This window comes from Dufourea novaeangliae, unplaced genomic scaffold (genome assembly GCF_001272555.1).
Source record: "Dufourea novaeangliae isolate 0120121106 unplaced genomic scaffold, ASM127255v1 scaffold96, whole genome shotgun sequence".
Taxonomy (NCBI): Eukaryota; Metazoa; Arthropoda; class Insecta; order Hymenoptera; family Halictidae; genus Dufourea; species Dufourea novaeangliae.
The window spans coordinates 1601092-1621242 of NW_015373974.1; the positions used below are offsets into that span (position 1 = coordinate 1601092).

Consider the following 20151-nt stretch of genomic DNA (forward strand, 5'->3'; position numbering starts at 1 on the left):
CGGCTGAAAAGACTCGTGGAACCGACGCGAGACCCGGCAACGAAGTTAAGCCCCGTCTCCAATTATCCAAAGTCCCGAGGCTCGACGGCATGTGTCCCCGGAATACTCGCCCGGCAATCCGGCCGCCTAATTGTCTCCGGAAGAGACTCTTTGATATCAATTTCTATCCTCGGCCACGACAACGGTACCTTCTTATCCCGGGGATGCGACGACGAAACTCGAATCCACGGTGTCCCGTTCCACGGGATTAGACTTTGTCCCAACGAGATGTTCCTTCCACCAGCTTAACAAGATATCGTAGCTTTTCCAGATTCGTAAATTCCTAGCCCATTGGATAACAAGGGAAACGGTAAGCGTCGGATATATAGTTATATTCTCTGCTCGCGACTATCCGAACACTCGGTATATAGGACGAGAATGCGATAATTGGACAGAGAAGTCCCGGAAAAAATTGGTCAGGTTCCACTGTATCGGTAGGAATAATGATGTCGCCACTGAATCAACATTTAATTATCCAACTATGATTGTCAGGACACCCGGTATACGGGGAGAGAATACAATAATTGGACAGGGAGGTGCGTGGAGCACAAAAGTGGGCAAGTTCAACAGGATCGGTAGTGATAACGATCTCAATCAGTGGATCAAAATTTAATTTCCTATTCGAGACCCTCAGGACACCCGGTATATACGGTGAGAATACGATAATTCGTCAGGGTAGTGCGTGAAGCACAAAAGTGGGCAAGTTCTCTTTATAGAGAGCCCTCGAGCGTTAAAGGGACACCGGTACAAATTCCCCAGCTTCAGCGAAGCGGCCGCCAGGGGGTCGAGTAATCGATTTCAAGTTGGGGGGACAGGGGGGGTTGGGTGCGCGGCAAAAGGGTAAAACGATACGTCGCCAGGACCCCGGACAAAAGACTGTCCCGTCGTCGATCGAGGGTGACCGCCGACTTGGAGTGTCTTCCGATGTCCGATAGGCACGCGCGGCCACCGGAAGCGCAGCGCGGCTGCGTCTGCACTCGAGCATCCTGTCCCCCTAAGTCGGAAGCAGGTTGGGAATTACGGGCGCGCGCGTCCCGTCATCCATCATATTTTCACGCGCCAGCGCGCGTTACCTGAACGTGATCACGGGTACATGGTAATCGGATATTAACTGTCCCTTTCATGATCTCGCGGCGCGTCGATCTACGTCGAATAATATTGCGGGCTTCATACATACAGTCGAACGTTACGGGGACATTTCGAACGATACATGGGGACAGCCACGAGATGTTATAAAATCACTCGTGAATGTGGGACACTTGTCACACCAATAGATTCGAGGAAAAGAAAAAAGAAGTACGGGTAAAAATTGACCCAGTAGATTCGAGGTAATGAAAATAGATATACGGGTCAGAATTGCCCCAGCCATCCTCGTAAAGGTCAGAATTGACCCAGTCATCTTCGTCTGGGGCAAAATAGACACCCTTGTACGGGGATCAACATGAACGCTGCATAGGGCAGAGGAATCGCTACTGAACGATGCTCGAATCCATCAGAATAGCTACCCGATGACGTCAGTGGGTACGCAAACTGGCGCTAATCTCCGGACCAATGGAGTACCGTGTTTCCGTCTCTCTTCTAGGAAGGGAGTCGACGGATCCTCGGGTGGTGTCAGGGAACTCGGCCAGTTTTTCCAACGACCCCTTTCCACGTCTTCCGACGCTTCTCCCCACCCCACGGAAACCTCCTGTTTCGCCTGTAAGCCTCTTAGCCGATTCGAACCGTGGAAGGAAAGTCGCTGACTCGGTTCGTAGACGTCGGCCGGGTTCTCTTCTTCCGTCGTCGCTTAATCGCCACTCAACGATCACGTGATCCCGCTTCGTTGTGCAATTTCGCAAATTGCCACAACAGAGACCTTTCTCCAACGGTCGGTGGCTCGCGACGACGCGAACATGCCTTTAACCCGTTGCCACCGAAACTCTTTTCGCGCGAGACCCCGCTTGATCGTTGGCAATTCGTCAGAGGATACAGAAATTCTTCGCTACTTCTGAATATCAACGCTATAGCTGGCGTATCTATCTTATTGGTTATATTGACCCTTGAGTTCCTACGGCAGAGTCACTATCGACCCGTCGACGCACAATGCTAGATCGTTCGGATAATAGAGGTCCATTTCTATCATTCGTTATACTAACCCTTGAGTATCTCATGACCGGGTCACTGGTGACCCCTCGACATATTGAAAAACTCTTATCCTGTGTATACCAATATGTGTTCGAAATCTTGTTGTGGGTCACTGTTGACTCAGTCGTCGGGTCTGATGTACTCAACTAGCCGAAGCTCTCGATAATCACTGATCAAAGGCTCTCTAATGATTACATATTCGATCCTCGTCCCTATTATATCTATTCCATTCTGTTCACTCGATGTTGTCGACGTGTCCATTTAAGGAACAATAGCAGCGAAATGCGTCGAATAAACCGCGTGGGTGTCGTTTTTCCAGCCTGGTTTCAGGGGGGATTTGGTCGATCGTGTAGACCGTCCACAACCCAGTTTCAAGGCTCGGAGTCTACGCGGTCCACGGAAACGCGTTAACAGTGCGTGCCCTGGTGAATTCCACGGACCGAATTGCATCGAGGCTAGAACGAGGAAGGGGGGCGAACAGGGTGTGCTCGCGTCATCGCCACCACCTGACCAACCCCCATTAGTCTCGCTGCGTAGGCGGCCAGGCCCGCAGAATACCTGCGTAATTGGGAAATTGGCATCCTTGCGTATCACGATCGATCTCCTCGTTGTTCGACGTTATTAATAGGTCGGCCGTATAAACAATTTCGTTTGCCAAAATCGTCGAGTCTCGAACACCTGATTATAGAACCTGTAAAGCGTAGTCGAAATCCCATTTGCAGGTCATCTGATCCAATAGCCACCAGAACTGCTCTAAGAAGTCTAAGTTAACACTAAGTCTTCACTTGAGGTTAAGTTTTCAGTAAGAAAGCTAACTCTTCAGCTGAGGCTAAGTCCCCAGTGATAAGGCAAACTCTTCAATTAAGGCTAAAACATCAGTTATAAGGTTAACTCGTTAATTAAGGCTAACCCTTCAGACACGTCTGACTCACCCTCAAATAAGACTAACTTTTCAGTTAAAACTGACTTATCGTAAAGTAAAGCTAACTATCCAGTTGGCCCAACCAGGGGAAGTTTGTCAACTAGAAATATTATCTGGAGTACGTGATTTTTACTGAGACCTGTATTCTTCCGAGATTCTGGGCCAAGTGCCTTGCTTTTCAACACAATCCTCTTACCAGAAGTCACCCTTTGCCTTCCCCACTCTGTACTCACATCTTCCAGGAACATGCAAGACCGCAAGCATTCCAAAACCTTATGAAAAATCGAAACAGGCCATCCTCTTTCGACTCCACCCAAAACACCTCGAAGCTAACATACAAATCCCTAAAACACAGTTGAAACTACATGTACCGGTATCTAATGGACCAGCTGGTGGAGACACCAGCTCAAAGGAGTGAAACACAGTTCGGTTCGCTTCGTCCATAAAAAGGGTGGGAGGGAGTGGGGGGGGGGGGGGATGAAAGGGTTAATTCCACGTCGACCGCGACAGATCGTATTACAAGGCCCGTAACAACCTTCTGCTCTCGATTCCAGCCTCTGTCGCCGCATATACCCCACATATATTCCTCGTGTCTCCCCCCCTTCTGCACCCAGGACCAGTTCCGACCACGGAATTCAACCGGGCCAAACCCCTCTATTTCATATTAATTATCTGCTCCTCGACCCGATTGCATCGGGAAACGACTCGCTTTTAATGGCCCACGGTCAGCCGGAAAATGTGTTTTCCCTGGGATTTCGAAACGAATCTCCGAGCTTTGTCTCGACACAGGAGCGCCCCCCTCTCGCGATCCCTTTGCTTTTCCGAATTGTTCCTCGAGCTGGGATTAAATGCAGAAGGTGGGGAGGGCAATTAATTTCCCGCACCGTCGGGCTTAGAGTCCTGTCGGACGTGTATAACTGTTGTTCGATGTTACCACCATATAAGCCCTACCCGTCGAACTCTTTGTGTATGTACCGCATGTGGAGTTTATTCTGGACACGTTCAGGAAGTCGTCAAGATGTCCTTTTTGAACGTTGAAGAGGCAAAGGTACGGAAGAACCGGGGCCGGGTCCTTTATGACCCAAGAGTGAGGTTCGATTATGTAGACGTCAAGGGACAAACTTTCGTCCGAATATTAGCTGTACCAATAAATAATCTATTGGTTCCTTTTAATAAATTGGTAACGCGGTTTAAATTTTTTTTTTTCTGATTTTCCCTAAAATAAATTATTGGATATGATCAAATATAGTGAAGCACTTATTGCTATACCTCATACGCTGAAATACATTTTCTCAGTGACGCTCTTTGCCGGTGTGTTATTTCAGTAAAGATTGGAAAGTAGGGTAGGTACACGTACTAACGATATAAAAATATCTGATTCACTCGGAAGCATACAGCGTGTATTTATAAACAGTATACAGTTTAAACACGATTTTATTTCTTATTGCGTGTCGTCACTGCGATGTAACTCGTGTTCTAACAAAAAAAAAACACAAAGATCCATATTGACCCCGCAGAAATAGTTTGTTTTATAAGGATATGTCAAAATTAACCCACCCACTAATATTTGGTTCAATACAACTTATTACATGTCTGCACAACAATACAATTCGAACACTATCAAAAATAGGGTATGGGTCCAAATTGACCCACCCACCAATAATGACTTTTATAGAACAGCACAAGTCTCTACAACAATACAACTTGTGTACTAATTAAAATAGGTTCGGGTCAAAATTGACCAGCCCATCGGTCAGTTTGTTTTGTAAAACAGACATTTGAAATTAGTATGTATTTACAAAAGCGTTCGGATCCACCTGGATCGTTGCGTCTCACCCCCCACCACTGTTCCGCCCGAAAATACCGCGAGAGGGACCGAGGTGGTTCGTTCAAACGATCATTTTCTCTGCTGTTGTCAGTTCGCGACCGACCACCGAGGCCGGTGGTCGTGGGGGTACGTTGAACGTGACGCGTGGCCCCCGTGTCCCGGTATAGACGATAGACCCAGTGTAATTCTGTGTATGTGTGTGTGTGACGACAACGCTCGTCGTGCCCGTCGATGATCGATCGTATCGAGCGGCGGGGCGTCGTGGCGGGCACAGTGCAGCAGCACCGTGATCAAAGATCCTCGTCGATCGAGTACGAAGCGGCCTACTGGTGCCTGATCTCGGCCGGTCTCAGTGGATACCGTGAATCGTCGGACACGATGTGCAGCAAGTGCAGCGAGTGTTGCCAAGGATCCAGGCACAGTGTGGACGGTAGCCCCACGCCAGGATCCGATTCCGACGTATCAGGTAACCGTGATAACACGATTCTAGTGGACGTCCTGGATCATCATAACGATCTCTTCGAAATTTGTTTCCCTGGAATCATTTCCACCCATCATATCGGTCTCCGTTCGTGGGTCATTTCGCAGTTGTGCTGATTGAACTGTTCGATCTATTCTGAACACTTCGATGACAGTATTTCTATTTTCGGGAACTGTTTGGATCTGATCGAAGGATGTGTAGATCCCATTTAACACGTTTAGTGTGGAGCTGATTTCGCCGGATTTTCCGTTCACGTCGATTATATTATTTGAAAATTTGATTCACCTGGTCACCGGTGACCGACGCGATATGAACAGAAGCTTTTGTGTCAGTCACCAGTGAGGGACGTTGCGTGAGTGTAGTTCTGTTGCGATCACATAATGTTTGAAGCGACGTGAACGGAAATTTCGATGACAGTCACCGGTGACCATCACGATGATGAATGTGTTGAACAAGCTTGATGACCTTGAAGTGTCCTTTGTGTTTTCGAATATTTTCTTTGCTTCACCGTAAACCCGAACAATTTGAAACTGTCCGAAAAAATTACGGAATCGTTCCATCCGTCCAGACCAGGGACAATGGGACTAGAGTCTGGGGTTGTCGAGTGATCGTCGATCGAAGAACGCAGACCTCTGTGAAACCGGCTTCCGTGTCTGTATCGGAAAGGGGTTGATAGTGAAGGGTCCACGGTGTATCGTGAACAGGGGGTTACGAGGGCCAAGCCGAGATTGTCGGGAAAGGAGAGGTCGGTAGCTAAAGCCTGTAGCCCCTGGGCCTGATCTGTGTTGCTCCTCCCGTGGGTCGCAAATACACGAACCTTTTGACTTGCAGATACGACGAACGGGCTCTCTCGGGGCGGGGGGGGGGGGTATCTTCGCGCGAGTCACGTTTGTCATGGAGATTCCCCGGAGGGTCGAAGCCTTTTTTTCTTGTTATTAAATCGTTAGTTGCAGCCATGGGTACCGATCGAAGATCAGAAAAGGGAGGTGGGTCGAGGAGTTTTGGTGTTGCGGGCGCACGAAATGGGTCGACGGATCGGGAATTTATATTCATACCTCCCGCGTGGCTGAGAATGCGGAAGTAGACAGGTACATTGTTTATCGGAAATTTACGCGGGGGACCGTTCGCGTTCCTGAAATATGCAGAATGCTTGCGCGGCCTGTTTCCTCTGGCTCGAGACTTCGCGATGATGTCTTCGTTCCTGGATGGTGGTTCTTCCGGACCGGCAAACGTGCTGACGTGGGCAACGTGTGCAGTTTATTTATTTAGTGGATATACGTGTACAAGCTTATGCGACAGAGTAGGTAGAACAATTAAGGGAATAATATAGAAAAGAGGAAATGGATCTTCAAGGTTCGTCAAGGTCATCGAGGCTTTTTTCAAATGGGACAACGATCATGTCGGTTATTGAGAATGTTTTCTGTTGTAGGGCGGTACGGAGGAAGGTTTTATAAAAATGCGGTTATAAGGCGTATAGGTAAATGTAAACGAACGCGGGTGGAATCCCGTATATCATTCAGGTTTGATACGTACCCAATAAAAATTGGTAGAGCAATTGACGAAAGAGAGATAAATTCTTGTGTAAACACATTGCTAATATGGTAATGTCAATAGAGACTCTCACGTGGACACTTAGCATAGAAGGTATTCTTGGTACTTTTTCGCAAGTGGACACCTAGCATATTATCTACTTTCGATAGTAACTCTCAAGTGGACATGTAGTGTAATACCTGTTTTCGACAATAACTCTCACGTAGAACGAGAGGTAGTCTCTAGATTAGTTCTCCTACATCGAATAAAAAGTATTTTCGACAGTAACTCTCAAGTGAACACGTTGCATAATGCCTACTTCCGATAGTGAACTCTCAAGTGGACACATAGCATAAGGACCACCGTCGCCTATTCACGTATCGTAAGAAATACCCTCGATACCGACTCTTTTGTGAACACGTAGCTTAACGACCACCCTCGATAAAGGCTCTAACGTGGACACGTAGCCTAACTCGAGCCAAGTAATCGGTATATCTCTGCGAATCATTTGCCAGACCATCCATTCCATCCACTTGTTCTGTATTCTCGTAAACTCTAGCTCGATCGAAGATTAAGGATCGATATTTAGCTTCGACGATTCCACGATTCTCACCCCGCTAATGGACCCGTTTCCCCTTTTTCTTGTTGCAGAGGAGGAGTGGAATCCGGATGGCAAGGGTCGACAGTCCAACGACACCGGTGAGTCCCACGAGATTCCATTCGCGAACCCTTCTCTCTCTCTTTCTCGATCGTTCCTTGAGGGGGCGCGATCGATCGATTCCACATCGCTCGATCGCGCACGGATATCTCGCTCTACCCTCCCCCCCTTTTTTTTCTCTTCCTATCGCCGCTCAAGCAGACGCGTTACAAGCTTAACTTAACCCCTGGAATCGGCGTGGCGACTGTCAGGTTTCCTCCGGTTTCGAATTTCACTGTTGTCCCAATCCCTTCCGGTCGGCCTTCGACGCCTGAAAGCGATACGAAAACCCACCCCCTCGTCCCTCCCTTCACCCTTTGACCTTTCGATTCGACACCCACCTGGGCCGCGTACCCGCCCCTTTATCAGTCTGGGATTTATAGAAATTTGTTTTCATCCCGTTTTTTGGTTTCTCCCGATCTGATTCGCCAGTGGGTGACCTAAACAACAGGGTAATTTCTGTACAGTAGAAACTCGATTAGAACAATTCGCGTGATCGAGGTCTTACTGTACTTAAATCGAACCGATGGTGATATTTTCGTGAGATGTTTGTGGTGGTACTGATAAAAGACGTTCTTCCCGCAACCATTGGGCAAACAGCAGAGAGGGGCATTTTTAATTGATCGAACGTGGATATTCCAATTTGTATAATGAAATAATGCTTCTTGAGTGAGTAGACACTTGGCAGGCAATTATTTTGATATGATTAACTGTTTAACCCTCGTGCACGGTTCAGGTCAATTTGATTTAATTATATTGTTTATTACAGAAATTTGCAAATTAATTTGCAACTTATATTATAATCTACTAATGGAGACAGATATATTTCCTTTATACGATTCTTTATTCAGGACCAATTTAATTCAAAGTATGTACTAATGCAATAGTTTATTGTTTAGCAACAGTTATTTAGTCTCAGATATTGTCGCTTTCGACAATGCAGTATTATTCGAGTGAAATTCGTGCCCAACTCCGTGGAACAGTGAACGCAACCAGACGTTTCTCGGTCCGTCCGATGGTGTTTCGAGCTGTCGAAGCCCCAAACAGCCGGTTGACGATTTGAAACATTTCAGTTAGTCTCGCCGCCGCGCGATCGCATTTCCATTATGCGTGCGCGTGATCCAATAATCGAATCGAACGGCCTTAATTCCGAAAAGTGGATTTCTGAAGCGTGCAGAATTGCGGGTACCTCGAATTCGTCCGTCGACCGGAAGTTCGGTTTTGACCGATACGCTGAGCGTGTTGCGCAATTGTCTCTGAACCGCGAAATATAGACCCGTAGACGTCGATGGCCGGGTCAATAGTGACCCGTAACAGTATCACAGACGAGTACATACATACAACGGCCGGGTCAGTCGAGACCCACGACAATATTTCACATATACACGTGTGAAATACATGATTTTGAGTTGTGCCGGTGGCCAGGTCAATCGAGACCCAAAGCAATTTCTCACAAAAATTCGGGACAATTGTAACAACTATTATAAAACAGATGCCAATCTGCCAACACTCGTCTTCTTCCATCTTTATAGACCAATTCTATCGTACTACAATTTTATGCATATAAAATGTTGATGGATTACTTATTAGCACACCATGGGAGTAGCCAGGTTATCAGTCAGAGGAGTGCAATACAATTTCTTTCCTCCTGAAGATACATTATTGAATGACACATTATGTTTTATTTTATTACTCTAGAGGGGATTCGACCCTATCGTTCTCCTCTGGATCGGCCACTGTTCCCAGGAACCTGTCCACGATTTTTTTGGTTCCAGCAAGACCAGATTAACACTCTCTATTTTGAACATCGTGTAAGTCCAATTTCAAGAAAATCGATATACGATTGCAGCGGTTACAGATAAACACGAATTAATCCCAAATAAAATGGACTTACGCCATTGTCAAAGTAAAACGTTCTGATTTGTATTATTGTATATCCCAATCAGGATCAACCCCAAGAAGGGGGTTAAATCTCGCTATCTATCGTCTGGAGTAGAGAACCATTAGCGGCGGTTTATCCACTCGGCGGATAAATCCCCGTTTTCCCTCCGTCGGTTTCGCGTTTTCAACGGATACCGTCGGGGCGCGCTTGCGATATCTCGCCCGGCAAGCGTCCCGCTCGACGTCGACAAGATGGCGCGACCCGTCCTCGGGGTACAGGGGCGCCCCACCTCGCGTACGGCGGACGCCGGTCGAACCGTGTCGCGTGCAAATCTTTCAAAACGGTCTCCCTCTCACGCCACACCCTGCCTCGTAGTTCTCCTCGGTGCACCGAAAAAAAAAAATTAAAAAAAAAATCGCGTTCATTTCGGTTCGTGATTGGTCATAGGCCTCGGATCCCATGGCCTTCGTAGGTGATCCATCGTCGTGATCCGTCTCCAACGAACCAGTAAGCTACGCCCCTAGTTCACCACTGTCCTACCACAAACTCTCCCTAAAATCCCAAAATTTCCACGTGTGTGATCGACGGTATATCCACTTGTGACGCTGAATAATGATCCCGATAGACCTCTAAAGATGACTGGGAAGCATCCCGAGGGGGAACGACGTCGGGATGCATGTCGACGCCGAGTATTCTGGAGGTGCGTTTCTCCGATCTTTTTTGCTGCCAAGTGTTTCGTTTTTGTTTTATATTTTCTTTTTTGCGAAAGTGTGTCTGTGTGTGATTTGATTTTATTGTTTCGTTTAGTTGATTAAGCTTGTTGACGGGTAACCATGCCGGGTCCTAGCGCGTCCGTCGAACGGCGACGCGTGGCGGATCCTACGGCAACTAATATTGATTATAAAACCGGCGTCGCCGGTGCCGGCGTCGTCGTCGTGGTAGTGTGTGGATGCTGCTGGCTGCCTCCTTCCCTTTGGCTACCCCCTTGTGTCGCCTGTCGATCGAATATTAGTGCACGCGGTACGGTCACGACGGTTGGGTACAATAATTCTCTGGAGCTCCAGAGATAGAGGACCCTTTCGTCGTGTGTGCGTGTGGAGAGCCAAGCCTCGCGGAACAGGCTCCACGATCCTTCGCCGGAATGTAAGTAGTGGGAGACCGACCACGCTGTTGGGACTTCACTCGGTGAGTAGCGAGCCCGTGAGTACGTTGTTCCCGAGGTTTTGCTGGATCGTGGCAGCGAACAGGTTGTTGGACTTGGCGTCCATGATGGTAGTGATTCGGCTTTTATATTGATCGGAAGGTAGGGATTTACCTTTTATATTGATTGGAAGACAGAAAATTATCTTCTGTCGAAATTTCAGAATTTTTAATGAGAAGTCTAAGTTAAAGTTAGGGGTTACATCAGAAGTCTAGTATCGTCTTTGGTGAACCTAGGACAATTCTCACTTTGATGTGGTCTGTGTACTTTCATGGTTGGCATTGGCTGCTATGGACCGTAGGACCGTGGTTCTTCTTGCTTGATTTAGTGTCGTGAATGACAGTCTTGATTCTACTCCAATGGTTATTTGTGTACAGTTGAATGTCGTTTATCGAAAAATCCCAAATACAGATTATTGGAGAGCAGAACAAGTAGACGAAGTTTATATTGTTTCGTCTGTTTCTGTGGGTCTTCTAGACTAGATCATATACCCGAAAAATGGAGGTCCTACTGTACTAGCAGGGGTTCCAAATTTGGCGGCATTTGGACAAGGAAAATGGACGTTTGGAGGGTGTACACTATTAGACTATTGTGTACGTTGGAGGATCATAGAATTTATGATATACTTATTCGTAGAAGAGTATTAGCCCGTGAGTTCCTATTACCGGGTCACGGGCGACCCGTCGGTAAACACTACGAAACGAATATCGTCCCGTGTGTACACGTCTGTGAGATCTAAAGAAAGCATAATGTATTTATGTGAAATTCATTGAAGTATATCCAAGCAGGGTCAGATTTTCGAACAGCACAACAATCATTTCGCTATAAAACCTCACCCTTTATACCCATCGGTTTCTTTTCGTTTCACATTTACTCGTATCGTACTGGTGTATAGTCGAGTTTATTAATAGCTTATCGTCGTCCATTCGTCTCTGGCATCTCACGCTTTCGGTACCCCCTTTCTTTTGTTCTTCGAGAGGCATAAGTACAGTAAAGAAAAAGTGACGAGTGCAGGGGAAAAAGGATGAGGGTCCACTTTTTGTCTGTCATGATATTCGAATGTATATGGATGTATTTTTTTTTTACTGTAGAATTCATATTTCTATCCAAAAATAGGAAAGATGACGTTCCTTTAGTTGGACCGTCATGTAATTAACCATTTTTTATAGATTTTAATTTTACTCAAAATAACATTAACCCACTGATAAGGTCTGGGTCGTTCCCACCCGAATTATAGTTCCTCTTGCACTGTCCCGATTCTATTTTTTATTATTCTCGTTTTAAAATATTTTTCATTATCTAGTAAACGTTCAATAATTATATGGTTACATAACTCAATTGTTATTCCTTATTGTATAAATAACCGTAAATACAAGTTTAAGATAATAACCTTGGTAAGACGCCATCTTACAAAGTAGGACCTTACAAAAATAAAATATCTCATCCATTTTGCCCCTGCCCTCCAATTATTATTGTCATCCAGCCTAGTCACGATTGACTCAGCCATCGGTTTCCACGGTCCAATCGAAACCCAACGTAAAGAGGGACAGTTTGTAGTAAAGCAAAACATAACCTAACCTTGTCCACCGATCGCGAATATCGTGATTCTGTCGCGTGAAGCTCGGAACCAGCCCAGCATTGACGCCCCGTGGCACGTGGACGAGTGAGCGTCGCTAAATAATAACGTAGAAGCGCACGCACGTGCACGTGCCCCGGAAGGCTGCGATATAGATTTTTTCCACGCAGCACGCGCTCGACTTGGCGTCGCACGCACACGCAGGCGTACGTTATTCGACTGAGGGGTCGGGGTATTGAGGGAGTGCATAACTGTGAATGCACCGATGCAACGCTGCGATTCGAGATACGTGTTTAGCAGTGATGGACCATGATACTTATCAATTAGTATCGATCAGCTTGGAATTATTCATTACCAGTTGAAACACGGCCTCAGACGGCGCGTGACTCGGCGAGTTTGGCACCTAGACTGTAAAGCTGCATCTACACTATACTGGGTGTTCTGCTTAAAACAGGCCACCGTTTAGGTTTTAATTTTTATCTGACCCAAGCTATAGTTCCTCTTGTGCTGTCCATGCACTATTTTGTATTATTCTCGTCTTAAAATATTTTTTTGTTATTTAGTAAACGTTTAATACTTATATTATTATATGTTATATAACTCAATTATTATTCCTTATTATATAAATGAACAGAAATACAAGTTCAAGATAATAACTTTTTGTTACCCGTCTGAAAATAGGAAAAGAGAGCTTGGGTCGGATTCGACCCCACCTTACTAAGTATGACCTTAAAACCCATCTTACCATTCGAGAATTAATAATCGATTTCATTGCTTATCACTAAGAATATTAATTATTCTTTAAACTGAAGTAACTTGATAGATTGTTGGGGTGACTAGAATTTTTTTTTACTCACTTTGACCCTTTCTTACCCATTATTACCCATTTTTTAATAATTCCCTTCCTGTTCCAATGTGTAGTCTCATGCTCAGAAATGTCTATCTCGTTTACTTCCCCAGAAATTAATTATAGATCGATGAAAGGAACCATTCTGCCCGAAAAAACTCTCCCCGTACGATATTCAATCCGTCTGTTGCGAGTAGTCGATCCCGTCGAGGTCAAGAAACCGAATTGGCCACGAACATCCGTCCTCAGTAATTGATTTCGATCGGCCTAAACCAGACCTATGCAACCCGCGTCACCGATTCTAATCGATCGATACGAATTCCTCCGTAGATTATCTCTGGGAATACCGTTGAGACTGTATTATTACCTATGCCAGGTCCAAAAGGGTCGAATTGAGCAATAAAGAGAGGAAGAGAGAAAGATGCGTCGCGAGTAGGCGCCATTTCGAGCCCAACCTTGATGTAAATGGTCTCATTTAGTACGCGAAGTTCCTCTTCCCACGCTCCCATTTTCTTCCTCAAATTTCGCTTGTTCACGTCGTTTGTCACGCTCGTTGGTGGACCCCCAGGAATTAACCGGGCCACGATTTTCGTGTGGATAGTGTTAAGCCACGAAAATGATCCGTTGAACTTTCGCAGGAAACTTAAAAAATAATAAAACCTGAAACTCAATCTGCATAATGAAATCCTACGCCCGGGTCAGTTGTGACTCAGACAATTTTCGATAACCATATTGACCTATAGGTCACAACGGACCCAGCCATAGACATTCTAGTGCTAAAGATCTTCTTCAGTCAAAAGTAAATCGAAATCTTTATTAATCCGAATTGAGGATTATAGAAACAAGGTGATCCATTCAGACATGTTCAGCTGGAATAAATGGATTGAAGTGTAATATGATAGTTACTCCGAAACTATAATCGTAAAACTAAACGAACACAAGATCCAGAATGGACAAAGATGCCATTAGCTTGGATCCGAATCGGTCGTAGTGAAAGATTCACGAAGGATCGAAAAACGGATCGTTTCTAGCATCGGAATCGATCCCCCCCCGCGAGACTCGTTCGGAATCTTATCAGCCGAGGAATTATCGGATATCCGAACGTTAGATTAGATTTCTCGACGGACCAGCCAGCCAGAAGGCAGAGCCGTGTCGGTCGGTCCCCTCGCTCGCCGCTATTCTGAAAATAAACGCGTTCGAGATCTCGCGGTCTCCACAGCAGTGTCGGTCGTGTCGTCGCGCGGGACGCCTCGAGAGGATTTTATCCGAGGGAAGTGTCGTGTGTGTGTGGTTCGATAAAATTCGATTCTTTTCAGCGTGGACACCCTGATCGTCGTCGGTAAAAGAAGTGTCTGCTAGGCTTTGGGCGATCAGGTACAATCCTCGATCCCCTTTTGCTGTCTTTTGACACTTCTGGTAGCTAAGTCCTGATGGAAACAGAGCAGAATCCTAGGAAATGCAACTGTCAAGATTGGTCTCAGTGAAAAAGTAATGGAAATTGTAGTGACCAGATCTTTGAAGGGCTTGGAGGTTCTAGACCCATCGTAGTTGTCTTTATGGGGCAAAGTAGACACAGGGCCTGGACTAAAACTAGACTATAAAACGTAAAGGACGCTTGAATATGTTTAGAGTATACAGCAATTTGTAGCTCAAAGTACATTGCAAATGGTCGAATTGTATCCAGTAGTGAGGATACAAGTGGAACAGTATGTTAGCAGTTTGTAGCTTGAGGATTGCTCCTAAGCCCTAAGAGACTTAAGAGGATTCGAGGAGCTGTATCTGAAGATAACTGTGGTATATATTATTCTGTTTGAAGACACGGAGACTACTTTGTCTGAACATGTAGAAGTACTGTAGATACCGTGGAATATATTCCAAGGACATGAATAGAGGATGCTACTTAGCTGAGGCTATCGAAGGAATTATAGTTCATTGGACCTATCTATGGTTCAGACAACCAGTGATCTAGCAACAGTGAGGTTTGCGTCCCGAATCATCAAAATTCTGCAGTGACGTTTGAAAACAGGACTTGCAATATAAAATGTAGCATATCAGTGATCCCACGATCAGTTTAAAGCGATTTCTAGATGAATCCTACAAGCATTTTTGCTACCCTGGATTTGATTCCGAGCAAACTCTCTCTATTTTCCTTCCTCTAACGAACTGTCGAGTAGACCAATCGGCAAAATCTACAGTTGGCAGTGATTCCTGGCACACCGGTGTCCTGGTCCAATGATCCATCAGTCCAACGCCCCAAAATCAAAATAAGATCAACGTCAGTTGCCCGACGAGACATGGCGCTAGGGGAAACGTCAGAACCATTTTCCCATCGGGCACAGTTTAAATCTCGAAGCTTCACTCGGTCGGGAAATTCAGTTTCCATCGACGGTTGGTCGAGTCTTGTTCGATGCTTTTAACGAATTTCGATACGGCTGTCTTCTGCTAATGGACCAAGCCCTTGGTCCCTTCAGGCAATACAGCAAGCGACGTTTCAATTTCACCTGTCGATGAACAGTTCCCATTGACGATCATTGCTAGATTGTGGCGTCGTTCATGACTGTCTTGGATGATTTATACCGTCAGGGACCATGAGGATCATTAGACTTGATCCACATTAGCAAGTTAGCTACCAACCCAAATCATCGGCCTAAAAGCCAAATATTTTTCCCATATTTTCTTCGATACAATGAAACCTACTGAACGGTGAAAAATGCATCGTGCGTTATAGTTTTACGTCACGGGATTTTCGAGATATCCCCGGGGATCGAAGCGCACGAAACAAAAGGAGACGCTGATCAACAATAAGCCTGGAGATCGGGCCGGGCGAATACGCGCGCGTTAGCCTCGCGTACCGGAATTCGAGGCTCGTCATTAATTGGACCGTCGACGGGCGAGCACCGACCTACTTTCGTCTCTCACGAGCTGCCACCGTCGTTCCTCGTTCTGTTTGATCCGCTACGCAGCCTCCAGAGTCGCGTGCCACCCGAATCGTACGTGGTGCGTTACGCGTAACGACTGGCCCGTTGCATTCCGTCCGAGGAACGTGTGGTCACTGGGTCAAGATTCATTCCTGGGACTCTAATCTTCGAAAGAGATATCCCGTGTGTCCACAACTCGAAAATCAATCGCAATCCCCTTCTTGGATTGTAGGGTCATTAGCGAATTTGAAGCAACCAAAGCGTTTCTAATCGACTAGCGTGAGACTTTCTTTTGCTATTGGAAGATTAAAATGTCAGGAGTTTTTTTTTACAGTATGTTTGAGATTTTTAAAGGGATGCTACAAAAGTGACCAGTATTCGAAGGGGAAGCGCAGATTTTAAGTCACCCTTAGGGGATGGAAACTATTAGGGTATCCCATAATTTGGTTTCCTGGCGAGCTTCTCAGAAAACGTGGGTCAAATCGTCGTCGACCAGTCCTGACTCTGCATTTCTTGTTTGATAGGTTTGTTTACAGTCGTCACAAGCCACGCCTTAGGGTACGAATCCTTCGCTTCCGGTACGTGGAAACCTTTCGTGTAGATCGGTGGCGCCTGGCACACGTGCCGCTCTCGAAACTATTTCCGGCGTTTTCCACGAACCCGTTATTCTCGGCCGAGTTACCGGCAAATAGGTCGATGCACCAGAGAGAAGGCACTGGACTGCTTCGGCTCTTAATTATCAGAAATCCATCCGAGCGAGGCGCACCATCGAATCTCGTGCCCACTCGCTTGATATATGGGTGAGCCTAGAATTTGGCTGGGACGTATATTCTGCCTGCATTAGCTAAGACGAAATGTACCTATTCATTTTGTAACAATTGTGGCAATTGTTCATCCCCATCTTCATCATCCGCAATGCTTATCTATACCACAGATATTTAGCATAAACACTGGCCCATCAATATTCTCACTTCATACTGCAAAATTTACCTGTTGGATCAGGTCTACTCATGGAAGAAGTGTTTAAGTCATCTAACCCCCGACTACTCGATAATTCATCCGTTTTTACGTACATGCCCCATGCTTTGTAGGATACAGAACGGAAGATTCTGATGCGAGAACTGATTACACTTCCTTCATCCACCCCAAATATAGGACACTAGCATAACACCACGTGTATACTCAGCCTAATTCGATCCAAGGGTGTTAGATCATTTTGGTCAGTGTAGGGAGACCACAAGAGTTGAAAAGCGCTGGTTTACACTTCCTCCATCCACCCCAAATATAGTACACCGGCATAAAACCACGTGTGCACACAGTCTAATTCAGCCTAACAATGTCACTTCTCACGTACATACACAACATAACACCCAGTCCCAAATATGTCTGCCTACAAATTCATACTCTACTACTACAATGGTATGGACACGCAGCTTAAGCCCCGAGCTAACGAGATAACGACGCTCCTTGTGGATACGCAGCTTAACCCCCACAGCGAAATGTCTGTCAAGGAGATTGAACGATATGAAATTCATCTGTTTCAGGTGGGTCCGGCAGGGGGGAGGTTGAGGCAGGCTCGAACGAAATTCCAACCGGTAGAAGAGGCGGCGGCGGCGGCGGTGGGGGCAACGCGGGCAGCGGAGGGGGCGGGGGTAGCGTGTTGGGCGTTGGCGGGGGCGGGGGAAGTGGAAACGTCGGCGGTTGTTCGGGCGGTAGAAGCGGGTCCGGGGGCGGCGGGGGCCGGTCGAGGGACGAGCCGAGGAGGCACACCCTCGGCGGTGATCACCAGCCCTCTCTGCATCATCAGCAGTTCAACGCGGCCCAGCAGCTGCACGCCCTTCATCCCCATCATCTGCCGCCGCCGCACGGCCAGTACGGCACGCCGCCCACGCGACACACCACCATGGATCTCGAGGTGAATCTTTGCTCCCGCAACATGTAAATACATACATATTGACTCTTATCGTGTTTCTTTGGACGCTCTAGCACACCCTTCGCTCTTTTTTCGGTCGACTTATACACCCCCCACCCCCTTTTTCAGATTGCTCCACCCACAAAGAATGGTTTTTTCTAACGATAATTCTTTACGGAGTCTCGATGATTTTTAGGGGCCACGGGAGGTAGTGTCACCTGGGACACTGTCACCCTGTTCAATCAATTAACCGGGGAGTAGTAAGCCGGTTTTGCTCTCGCGATCATTAATCCGGGGACATTGATAATTGAAAGATCTTTAACAGTATTAATCCGTAGATCATCGAGTTGTCATGTTCGTATCGATAGACCGAAAATTTGGACAGTAAGCTGCGTCTCTACTCGGTCGAAGGAATCCTTCGAACTTAAGCCGTGTCTCCACTCGTTAAAAGGAATTCTTCGAACTCGTTTAGAATTCATTTTCTCGGGATACTACGTCGAGCTAGTTCTAGACTCGGAGACGCAGTTTCTAACGGATCACGGGTTACATTCGGTCAGGTGTAACTCGATTACACTCGGGGTAAACCGCAGATTCTATTTTAACGTGACCCAGAATCATCGAGACGGCCGCCTTCCTTCCAGCTCGTTTTATCTCGCTATGCTCCTTTGTGTTCTCCCTTCTCGTTCCTTGCGGGACCACAGGGGCTGCCCACGGATGGGATCCGTGGGAATCCGACGGGAAAAACTGGGAGGAGGCTCTCCCCTTGATTCTACTCGCGGATATACGGTGGAGAGACACACACACCGAGGGGCACGTGATTCCTAGTTACCGGGCTGGGGTCGTTAATACACATTAGCGGATCGCGTGCCGGTGATCTTAGCGTCCGGCCTCGAACGGACGCGTGCCGAGGTCAAGAACCGGCCGTAACGATGGGAAGAGGTTAATTAAGCCGCGTCTCCACCCACGCCTGCCCACGCGAGCACTCGCGTCGCCAACTTGGGTTCCCCTTTTTTACTCGATAATATTCAAACCCTCTTCAGGACCTAATCAATTTTCATCGTATTTTTATTACCTGATAGTTGACGGTCACCGGTGACCGACAGGACGGTGAATGTGTTAGAAAATGTCAATCGTCATTATTTTTATTACAAAATCCCTTCACGGATAAACTTTTACAACAAAAATTTGCTTCAGTCGAAACGGATTGCTACATTTTCTTTTTATTTGTAGAGTGATTCTTGCAATGTAGAAAATATTCTGAATATTTTCACGCGCGTGTTGAACCACGATTTTTCTTTTCACTAAAAATAAGAGTGATCGAGTCGGCGTGGAATTCCCAGCGCGCACATGGGCAAATATTTGTGAACGCTCGAACTATTTCGGTGATCACGCGATAGCTCGTTATCCGTCGTGAATTTTTCGGGGTGTTTGAACCTCGGTGGGCGGGGTTGGTGTCGCGTCAACCTTCGACACCTGGAAGCATTTTCTCGCCCAAGGATCCAATAAATTCACTCACATCAGAAGACTCTGACGTTCCTGTATAATAATCTATAAAACTTCCATTTCGTACACAAGAATCCAATATTAATACGAATCACACCCCCCCCCCACCTGCTACTCTGTCCTCCCAAAATGTTTTTTTCTTACTGCTCGTGTCTCTCCATCCGCGATACCCGTGGTCGACTCACCAAGAATTCTAGGCCACGCCTGTCCTCTGATAAGACGCCATGTCGAGAGGGAACGATTTATCTCGTACCTGACGGAATCGTCTCGAGTCGAGGACTGGGGTTGGCAGTGTAGTCGCGCGATTCTTTGCAGGGACCTCGGTCGAGCCTTGAGAGTTGTGCCCGACGTGAGCAGATAACGAGACCAGCCCAGGAGAGACGATGCCCGAATCGATCGATTCGTCCCTACTCTCTCTCTCTCTCTCTCTCTCTCTCTCTCTCTCTCTCTCTCTCTCTCTCGCCACTTAAAACTACTGCTCCGTGATATGTCACAAACCCCTTTTTTAATCTGCTCCTTGCGTGTTATTACCACATTTTGTACACAGTGTATTCATCTAACTGGTTTTTTCACTTGTCCTGTGTGTGTTTCCGTGTGATCCGGCGACGCCTAACAGATGGGGACCAAGTCTCGCCAGAGAAAGGTAAGGTTCCTTTTTTTCTTTTTTTTTCTTTTTCTTAATATATACTCT

The 20151-nt window shown here is 46.5% G+C and overlaps 1 protein-coding gene across 1 annotated transcript in view; it reads left to right on the forward strand.

The window, feature by feature from the left end:
• Nucleotides 1–20151, forward strand: part of LOC107186966 — a 90716-nt gene that overhangs the window by 24030 nt on the left and 46535 nt on the right. Inside the window, exons 2-4 of the mRNA XM_015574939.1 lie at nucleotides 7576–7623; nucleotides 17590–17960; nucleotides 20077–20103. Of these exons, the coding sequence (XP_015430425.1) occupies nucleotides 7576–7623; nucleotides 17590–17960; nucleotides 20077–20103 (446 nt within the window). The remainder of the gene's footprint in view (nucleotides 1–7575; nucleotides 7624–17589; nucleotides 17961–20076; nucleotides 20104–20151) is intronic.